This window comes from Gymnodraco acuticeps, unplaced genomic scaffold (assembly GCF_902827175.1).
Source record: "Gymnodraco acuticeps unplaced genomic scaffold, fGymAcu1.1, whole genome shotgun sequence".
Lineage (NCBI taxonomy): Eukaryota > Metazoa > Chordata > Actinopteri > Perciformes > Bathydraconidae > Gymnodraco > Gymnodraco acuticeps.
This window is the reverse complement of record NW_022992081.1, coordinates 2,399,811-2,410,172: the sequence shown is the minus strand read 5'-3', so window position 1 is coordinate 2,410,172 and position 10,362 is coordinate 2,399,811. Positions and strand designations below refer to the sequence as shown.

The 10,362-nt window shown below is 39.9% G+C and overlaps 1 protein-coding gene across 2 annotated transcripts in view; it reads right to left on the bottom strand.

The window, feature by feature from the left end:
* Positions 1–2,444: 2,444 nt before the first annotated feature.
* chrna6 (cholinergic receptor, nicotinic, alpha 6) overlaps positions 2,445–10,362 on the bottom strand; it is a 35,351-nt gene continuing 27,433 nt past the window's right edge. For both annotated transcript variants that reach the window (XM_034202488.1, XM_034202487.1), the window contains 3 exons: positions 9,674–10,294; positions 7,999–8,271; positions 2,445–4,058 (listed from right to left, as the gene is read on the bottom strand). In XM_034202488.1, coding sequence (XP_034058379.1) covers positions 3,933–4,058; positions 7,999–8,271; positions 9,674–10,294 — 1,020 coding nt within the window. In that variant the 3' untranslated portion in view covers positions 2,445–3,932. The remainder of the gene's footprint in view (positions 4,059–7,998; positions 8,272–9,673; positions 10,295–10,362) is intronic.

The following is a 10,362-nucleotide window of genomic DNA, read 5'->3' as shown; positions in this document are numbered from 1 at the left end:
ACACCACACACACACACACACACACACCACACACACACACACACACACAATGTTTGCATGATTGCAAGCTTCAGGGGGCGGTTCAGGATATTGCGCTTTTTGCCTTTATCACCTCATATGAAGTCATTCCTCTCCCTTGTGACTCTATGAGTCATCAGACACATTTAGCATGCAGAATATTTGTTCATTATGCGTATTTTAGAGAGGCTGCTCTGTTGTTTCGTTTGTTATTGTAAAAGCATTGAGTTTCAAATTATTCTGTATGTAATTTGTACTGCGTAGTGGACTAGACACTCTGACAGTTCTTAATCCATCATACACATTTACGCTGAACACCGGGGAAACAAATAAACCCATTCACTTACTAATAATTACAGACAGCAGGGCAACACTAAGTCCTGAAAACACTGCTTCACCAGTCTTGTTCTACACTGTTATCAAAATTTAGACAATATTACTGTTACTACTGTTCAGCCAATATCAAATAAATACCTCAAATATTTGGTGAAGAATATAAAAACAGGGATAGCATTTAAATGCGGATGTTTTATTAGCTCTATATCCACTGGGCAACAATTAGTTATGTAATGTGGCATTTAGTCACACACGGCATGTACAGAGTGTCCTCTTCTAGACCAGCCTTCATGTCCCTGCTAGCTGTCCCTGCTAGCTGTCCCTGCTCCCTAGCACTGAGGCCTCTCAGCCTCTGGGCTACAGCCGTGTGTTTCATGCTCTGATGGCACCATAACATACCATAGAAGAGATTATCCAGTGAGTCAAACGGCTCTCTGATCTCCTCCAAAGTCTGTGCGTTTGCACGTGCCGCCATGTCTCTCATGAATAACGATTCATACCCAGCTATTTTGCATTAGAGATTTATGTCTTCAATGGAGGAATTCAAGGAGACATTCATAGAGTGTGTAATGGTCGGGTTGGAGGATGGGTTTTCAATGTGTGTGTTCGCTTTTTACTTTTTAGTTATGTTATTGGAGCTACAAGTAGGTTTAAGGTTGATTTATTGTCGTTGTACAACACAGGGTTGCCATTAGTATAATCATGAATGAACATTGGCACATCTAATAGAATTAATTCACCATCAATGTATTACACTGAATTAGTAATGTGAGTATTACAAATTTACAGTTTAACCGACCACTTTGAAATTTGAATAGGGACAACAAACTTGAATCAGAGACAAACAACAACTGAACCATGACTTTAAAGCTGAACAGGTCATCTTTAGGCTTCAAAACCTGGGCCAGGCAGCTGAAGGACAGCAGGACATAAAACAAGGCTCTAAATACCCAGGTCGAGGTGTTAAAGACTCACCTCCAGGATGAAGAGCGGCACATTGACTGCCAGGAGGAGAAGGTTACTCTACCAGGCTGGACACAGAGTCCAAAGAGAAACAATCCAAAGTTAGAGTTCCTCAACAATGCTTTTGAGAAAGAGCAGACCTGGAAGTAATGTGCACAAGCAAAAATACCCATGATCCAGAACAAAGAAAATGGTCTCATGCTGCAAGAAGAGCTGGAGCTGATCCAGGAGCTGATGGATGTGTTAGATTATGACCCTTAGAATCACAAAAAGATGGATGAACTGGTTTCAAGGCAGATAAAGAGGTCTATAACGTCCTCCAAAGAGATGCCCAGAAAGAAGAGCTGGAAGAACATGAGGAGTCCAAATGAATTTGTGTTTGGTTAATACTGGGTTTGACATGTTCTGGAGCCTTACGGGCAGGCGCTGGAGTGCTTTCTCTGAAGTGATAATTGAATTGAAAGTGTGTCAATCTGCATCTGTAATCACTATAATCAACCATTGTATTTAGTGTTAATTGTGCCAAATGTCTGAACTATATAGTTGCTCTCCATGAAAAAAGATAATTGCATTTTTTTTCTCCCTTTTAGCCAGTCCCAAAATGGTAACATTTTAAAAAGACTGTTGAGCAGCTCCGAACCATTATTGTGTTAATTTGCTAGTAGTAAATGAGTGAACAGAGGAAGTGGTTACAGACACACCGTGTATCATTTACTGTAGGATAGCACACAATGAGCACAACACGTCGGCAAGGATTGATTTGATCAAATATAAATCTTGTGCAAAAGTAAAATCCTCCCTTACTCATTACAAACTCACATGAAACCAACAGCTGGAAGAACGAACCTCTGAGAGATAAATGTGGTTATGTGGGAATGTCATACAAAATGATGCATTTGATCTCAACAATGAAATGATGTCTGAAACTCTGAATACCACTAACATGTCTGGATTTTAATTAGACGACGCAACTGTGGCTGTTTTATGCATAATGGAAAAAAGAAATATCATGGCAAACGTCCTGTGTTTATGTATGTGCACAACCATGTCTCCCATGAACATGAAAGTGTTTGTTCAAATGCACAAGTTGAGTTTATTTAACTGCTGCCAGTAAAACTGTAACTTTATTTGAACAAATATTGATTTTATTTCAAAGACAAAAGAAAGGTATCACTTGTACAAACCTGTTTGCTCCCTTCAGCATGAGGTGTGCATTTCTTAATCATATAACAATACAAATGGGGATAAATGAAATTCAGGAAATGAAGCAGAACATTTATAGTGCTGTGATCTACCGATAATATTCCCGTGGTCAAAGCAATCTAAATTTCTGTCATGCATGTTTCTTGCATTGGTTTGTAATGGTAAATGTAATCCAAAAGTGACAAGAGAAAAAGAGAGCTTAAATAAATAGCCATAATATTGGTTGATAGAATCTTCTTGTGAATTAATAGATGAAATGCTATTTCAGGGACAGCTAATCAAGAAGCATTTAATCCAATTTTGACCAGGCCAACCAATTAACGTGTGGAACATTAATCAGAAAGAACATTTATGAACACATGGTTTTCTAATCAGTAGGAAAAAAAACAGCCTCCCCTTACTTGTCAAAACTGCTGCCAAGCGCAACAGGAATCGGAGCTCTAATTGTGAATGACACAAAGGTGGCAGCGAATGCGATTGGCTTTGACAGTGAGCAGCAGTGTGATGGATCAGACTCGGGAGTGGGCATGACAGTCATCCGTCAGCTCAGCGGGGACTTTTGACCTCAAATGTCAACGACACGGGACTCAAACCCCTTTCTGAACATTACCCACCAATCCACACTGTCCTCCGTCCATTCACTCATTAGTATTGTATCTGTGATACCAAAACAAAAGTAATCTGAGACAAAATATGTACCCCTTCAAATGTAAGTGACAACACACTTTAGTTGTATGAGAAAGTCATTTCCAGGAGTCCTGGCTGGCTTAATCAACACTACAAGGCTTAAACGCAGTAAATAAAGAATCAGTCAAAAGTAAATTACCGCTTTTTTCTATGCAATAGAAACCATTTCTGTGTGTACACATTGCTAACAAGAACCAAATCACAGTAATTGCCTATTGTTGCTGTTTAATCATCTCTGGGCTCTACAACATACACATTCAGACACACCTAGCAAAACATTACAGATTACAGAGATACATTTAAAAGCTGTGATCAATGAACTAGATATATTTTTTTAATGTTTTATTTTCTTGTTAAAAATGGTCAACTTTGTTAAAAGGGCACACTTAGTAGAACACATTACCCCCTTGATTTCTTTGAAGTTCATCCAAAGGCTTTATAAGGTATTCTAAAGGTTTTTATGATAATGATTGTTAAGGTAAAGCAGCCTTAAAATATATAAAAATTAGAACCTTTGTTTCTGTTACGCACTTTACCAGCCAGTGCCAAAACTGTAAACCCAACGTCACTGTTTCGATATTTTTGCAAAAGGCAAGAAGCAAAACTTGCACACCAATTTGTGCTTTAGGACTCTGTCTTCTGATTGGTCAACTGAGAACTAAAAGTTCGTCAATAGTTCAGGATTGTTCGACACAGGGCGACAGTGAACCCTGTTAGTTTAGAAGTTATGAAACAAAGCCACAAAGCGGCTGGAGGAAGAGGCCCACAGTTCCCAGGACACATACGGTCACAAACACCCAAAGGAAGATCCTATCGATCACCATGGCGACGTACTTCCAGTCATCCTCCACCTGTGAGCAGGTGAGGGGACAAAACAGCGGATGAGAGAAGACAGATAAAAGTGTCGGCAGTGACAAATGAAATATGAAATGTGAGGAGAGGGTTTTTAAAAAAGCAGGACAGTAAAGGTGCGAGGAAACACTTGATTCAAACTCTCAGAGTAGGAGGTTGGTGGAAGTCGATGGGATGAGGTAAGGATAACAAGAAACAGTTGATAGAAGGGAAAAGAAGAAAAGACAAATCAGAGTTAAAGATTTCTTGTGAAGGAACAGAAATCTGATACATTATTTACACAGCAGGGCATTTCTGTGATAATCACATTCAAAACACAGTGTCAGAAGAAACGACAGGCGTTTTGACAAAGCTGATCGAGCCACAAGTTTTGCATATCAAAGGGCTGCTTCCCCCCATTGGGAGATTTCACCCACTGTAGTTATAATAGAGGGAAAGAGAGGAGGCAGAGCTCTCAAATCTAAAATGATTTGGTTCCAACTTAGACTACTGTGAACTTATGGTGCAGGTTAGGATCCGCAGCAATGCACAGAATGACATTACAGCTCTCTTTTGCAGAAATGCATTATGCATCAACACACTTTCTGAGTTTGCTTTGCAGCTGTAGGTTTATATAAAGTATAGGAACACTTGAATATAACAACTCACAACAACTGTATGGTAATGGTAAAGCTCACAATTGTCAAGTTGTATTTACAAGAGACTGCATAATAAGCACATTTGTTACTTTAAATTCGATACACTTCAAGAATAGGGCTTTGTCAGTTGGTAGAGCTGGAGGCCCATGTACACTTGGTCTTCATGTTGGGGACCGGAGTTCAAATTTGACCTTGGGCCATGTGCCCCTATTATCCCACAGTTATTTAACCATACCCTCCTTTTGTATACGTTACCTAGAGACACAGAATAGGCATAGATACGTTTATGACTAGATCCCAGAAAAGTGGATTTGGATCTGATGTTATGTACCAACTAACTCAGTATCTAATTTCCATTAGTATTGGCTACCAATACAGTGTAGAAGCATGTGCATATAGTGGTATAATTCCTTCATGTAAACCATATGGCAAATCATTTGTAAAGATAGATAACAGTAGTGGTCCAAGACATCTACCTTGCTGCACGCCACAGTTTAGACCTTTACAGTTACACATGCTCCCATTACACCATTTGTAGCCAGCATCATGAAAGACAACCCCTCATAAATGAAATGGTGCTGTATTTTAATACTTAGCATTTAGGTTTCACAAATGAAATCAAGATCTATAATAGTGAATGCATGTTAAAATCCAGTCACATGTCACCCTAGTGTTAACTTTCTCCATATACCAGTTGGCCGTCATTTGTTTTAGGGCTGAATAAGTGGAGTAGCATCTACTGTATCAGTGTATTTTTATTCAGTATTTAAACTATGACAGTAGATTTATTTTGTATGTGGGAATGGTCTATTCTCTTGTTCATAGATAAGACAGGTTGTAAACAAGCCAATAGTTTAACCAGACTGTCGTAACTTTAAAACTGATTTCAATAATAATCTATAGGAAAATGTCTAAAATGTGATGTATGTTTTGTCTAAAGACATGTTTGGCTATTGTGAGGCTTTGTCTAATATCTGCTTGATAGACCCTTATTACAGCAGATATTATGACATGAAAGGTGTGAATAATCAAATTAGGGATAGCTAAAATCCATTTAGTGGTTTCAATATCAGAGTCATGTTATTGTGCCTGCTGGCTCTCTGTCACAGTGCCATTTATTTGACTGTGACACACTCAATGCTATCATTAACACCTCTGTCAACATGTCTTCTGCCTGATATGCATGCTGGATCACTGGGATTTATTGAATGAGAGCAATTATTTGGGTTATTAATTACACCTGGTCTTTCCTTTTACAACCAGTCAACATGTCTGTCATGAAAAAGGCAATGTATCTGTTTTTGTTGAATTCTTATTACTGTATTGCCTGATGCAATATTAGTTATTATCGTCATGGTACAAACCCCAAAAAATAAGAGCTATGTTGCATCAAACCAGGATTCCCCTTTAAGGTTTCGCAGGCTCGTGATTTGGTCTTTGATCTTTAGTGCCATCATAAATAATGAAACCAATTACAACAAATAGTAAGTGGACGTATAGACAGTTATAAACATCTCCTTTTCAATGCTGATATTTACAGTTTAATGGATTCATTATCCCCATTATTAATATGGTTTATTTGATTTTCTTTTATCCAGGAACACATTGTACCATTAATGTTAGAGAGCATTCTCAACATTGAACCTGGCCTGAAATGTTTGCTGGGGGCAATGCTGTTTAATCAGATCAATCAGAGGGGCGTCCTCTTGCATTTTATTTGTCTTGTACACTAATCTGTGCAAAAAGCCAATAGGAGAGGTATCCTTAAGTTAGAAGACAATTCTGTCATTGTACTTTATACCAGCAGTGATGACCCTGATCGTGGCTCTGCAGTTAAGGAGTTCACAGAGTGTTGTTGAGTTGTTTTTAATATTCATGACTAGCTGACCTTCGGGATTCTAGAAAAGCCCTGCAGTGCATGCTTTGGACTTTCATGAACGTTTTTTTTCCTGTTTCATTCCCCTTTGTCAGCGTGTATGAGTTACTAATACCTCAAAAACAAAGGTTGCCTGCAGGGTATTGTTAAAGCATGACTCTGAATGTCTTCCACAACTTTTGCTCCCCTGGTAAAACAACTATATTTTGATAATACATATCTCGTATTATCCTTTCTAAAATCTACTTGTTTATTAAGAAGATTAACTTGAAAAATTAGTGCAAATGTTCTCTCTTTTTTTATTATATTAAATAATGTTGTTCCCCTTTCTACTTGTGTTACTTTAATGTATTGCCAATCGTCATTGTATTTTGGCAACACAGGTCAAATGGTCACATCCGGGTCCTGCTGATCGCCTCACTCCCTCACCTGGTGTGTTTTCCTTCCCTGTTAATCCCCTGCCTGGCCTCAATGCGCCTCAGCTGTCCCTAATCATTACTCCTCCCCTGTGTATTTAGTCTGTGCTGTTGCCTTGGTCAGTGTCAGTTCGTCTGGTCTGTCTTGCATGAAGTGCTCCAAGAGACTCTCCTAAAAGTAAGCTACAGTCCTAGCTGTTACACGTTTTTACCAACTTAGTTGGTTGTTTTTTTGTTGCTGTAATAGTCTTTTTCCACCAACTTAGTTGGTTGTTTTTTCGTTGCTTCCAGTCTGTTCATTTTGGATCTTTGCCTGTATTATGTTTGCCTTTTTTGATTAAACGCTTGACTAAACCTTTTTGCCTGGTTGTGCTCTTGAGTCCTATTTTTTGCTTGTGCCAGTACTTGTGTCTGATACAAATGTCATGTTGTTGAAGCATTTTAAATAAAAACAATGGCATTGATAGGACACAGCCACTGCAATGTAATCCAATATTACGATGAGATAAATGTCATCAACAATTGGAACTGCATTGTGCCCAAACAGACAACGGTATTTTCCATGCTATGCCCTGTTTTTTAGGGAGCTTTTATTTCCCAGTCTAATGGTCTCCTGAGAACCACCATCTTTGCCAAGATGCCCTCAGTCGTTTTGTGAAGAGCTGAGCGCTATCTGACATACTAAATATTTAAATTGGCATTATTAGTCAGCCTGTTTTGATTTTTACTCCAGTCTGAAGTCATCAAACTTTAGTAAAATGCGCCATTGTTCAAAATGATTCAGTTTTCGTTGTTTTTGGTTTTAATTAGTTTGCTCTTTGCTGCATCCTTCCTTCTATTCTGCACGCCTGCTCTGAATCAGCATCATAAGTCCTTATTTCAGTCATGAACCAAATAACCCAATGACTTGTAGAACAGGAAACTGGAAATGCACAAACGCTGACTAATTCCCAGGTTTAGGGACTCATTCCAGCAACACTCTGTACAGTGATAGAAAATAATGACTCACTTCTTTGGCCTTGTTGCGACTCCTCATGTTCTCAGCGATGTACTTGACGCTCTCGATGGCCTGTTTGACCTCAGGCGACAGCACAGAAAAGGCCACCACCGTGCTGATGCTTGTTGGACTCAGCTGACGTGTTATCTTCCCCAAGTCTGGTGTATCTGGGGTCTCCTTCCCATGCTGGCAGGGGCAAGTGCATTTATTCCCAGTGCAGCCGTCCACGGACGAGAACTTACTGTCCCCGAACTCCAAGCAGTTGAGGGAGCCTCCTCCGACCTGCTAGGGATCACAACCAGAGTTTGCATAAAGAGTTGGACATCTGCTTCGGCACACAGTCAACATTCAAAGGATCATTTCATATAAAACATACATGGGATACATCTGTGCAGTAGGTGTATGAAGGAGAGACTTGTTTCTTTCAGAGTGCTTCCTCAGAGTTCAGCAATGATCATAAAGTCTTTATTAGATCAGACTGTGTCCAAATTCTTTACCAGAACAGAAACGTTTTTTAGTGGATTTACCTGCCAGTACTTACAGGATATGAGTTGCCCAAAGGGATTTACAAGAGCATTTGAAGATGGAAGACTATTGCATGGTCTGACAAGCAAGCTATCAAACGTTAGAGGCACTCAGTGTGTTGCTTAAGGTAATCTGATTCCCAAATGGGCGAATATATTTTGTCAAGAGATATGTTTTGATTATAACTTTAGGAAAATGTTCAGTTACCTACCCTTGCAACTTTTCCCGCTGTAGTGTAAGTGCTTGAAATCAATATCGTTAATGAAAAAAGACCAAGACGATTATTTTATATTTTTTGTCACTTTCCACCTTTCCACCTTTCCTCTTCCTATTTCTCTCTTAAACACACTGATACACACACTCACCATGCACAACTGTTTGTTCAGTATAAACAATCCTCAGTCTTGGGCAACTACAACCCATAAAGACTGCCGTTGGTTTAGGTACGGGTGGTTGAACTACTCAAATATTTTCATGTTGGGCGGTTCAGCTCTCATAAGGGACCGGTTGGTGCGACTGACCCGTGCATGCATTGAGCAATGTCAGGACTACTTGGTGTAGCAAAGCTGATTTAATACTCTTTCAACCTTTGTTTTTTATAAGATAATGCTAATACAAAATGTAATTAGAAAATTGTTCTCTAAAAGGCCAAAACTATTGCCTCGGTCTAGACTACATTACTAGAATGTTAAATAATCTATAAAGAATTGTTGTCATCATCGAAAATAATATCTTTGTCGCCCAGCATAAAGCACTTCACGGCAAACAAAGTCAAGTATAAAGAGATGCAGAAGAAATAAAGAGTGTGTCAGGTGTTGGCAGAACAGCTTGGAATCGGGAATGGAATGTACTGATGGCCAAACAAAGAAAGTACGAGGATCGGACAGTAATGATTGTGCTGTAGGTAGCTAAGCACTAGCTTCATGATATTGTCTTTTCTTTGTTTGCCCCGTTAGGAATTAGCGTGATCTTTTGGCACCAATGGAACAAAATCAAATTTGTCTCACAAATGTTAAAATAAAAATAAAATAATAATAAAACACATTGGTCTCTCGCATTGGATTCTGAGGTACAATTATTTGGACGACAGAACCAATAAAGTATGAACATGGTGTTGCATAGAGTTCAAGTGAATCAAACATTTAGGAAGGGGACGCCTTACCTGCAGCAAGCTATTCTTCCTCTTCTTCCCTCCTTTCCCTCCTTTCCCTCCTCCGCCTCCTCCTCCCCCTCCAGCTCCTCCTGCCTCCCCACTGCTGTCCAACCCCCCAGTCTTGCTGTCCTCGTCAATCGGTCTCCGCATCAGCATGATCCTCGGTAGCACTCTGAGAAACACCGAGCGCACCCAATCCGGCATAGTGTGGGTCATTGGCGTGCGGTAGTGAACGTTCAACACGAACACGGTGATGACGATGCTGAGCGTGACAAAAATCATTGTAAAGAGCAGGTACTCTCCAATGAGCGGGATGACCAGCGACGTGGAGGGGATGGTCTCGGTGATAACGAGCAGGAACACAGTGAGGGAGAGCAGGACGGAGATACAGAGCGTGACCTTCTCACCACAGTCGGACGGGAGATAGAAAACCAGCACTGTGAGGAAAGAGATGAGGAGGCAGGGGATGATGAGGTTGATGGTGTAGAAGAGTGGCAAGCGCCTGATGTAGAAGGAGTAGGTGATGTCTGGGTAGATCTCCTCACAGCAGTTGTACTTGATATCATGCTTGTAGCCAGGAGCGTCAATGATTTCCCACTCGCCACTCTCCCAGAAATCTTTCAGGTTCACCTTAGTGATGGATAGAGATCTTAAAATCAATTCATGAAATGATCCGAACAACATTCAGAGTCAACTTA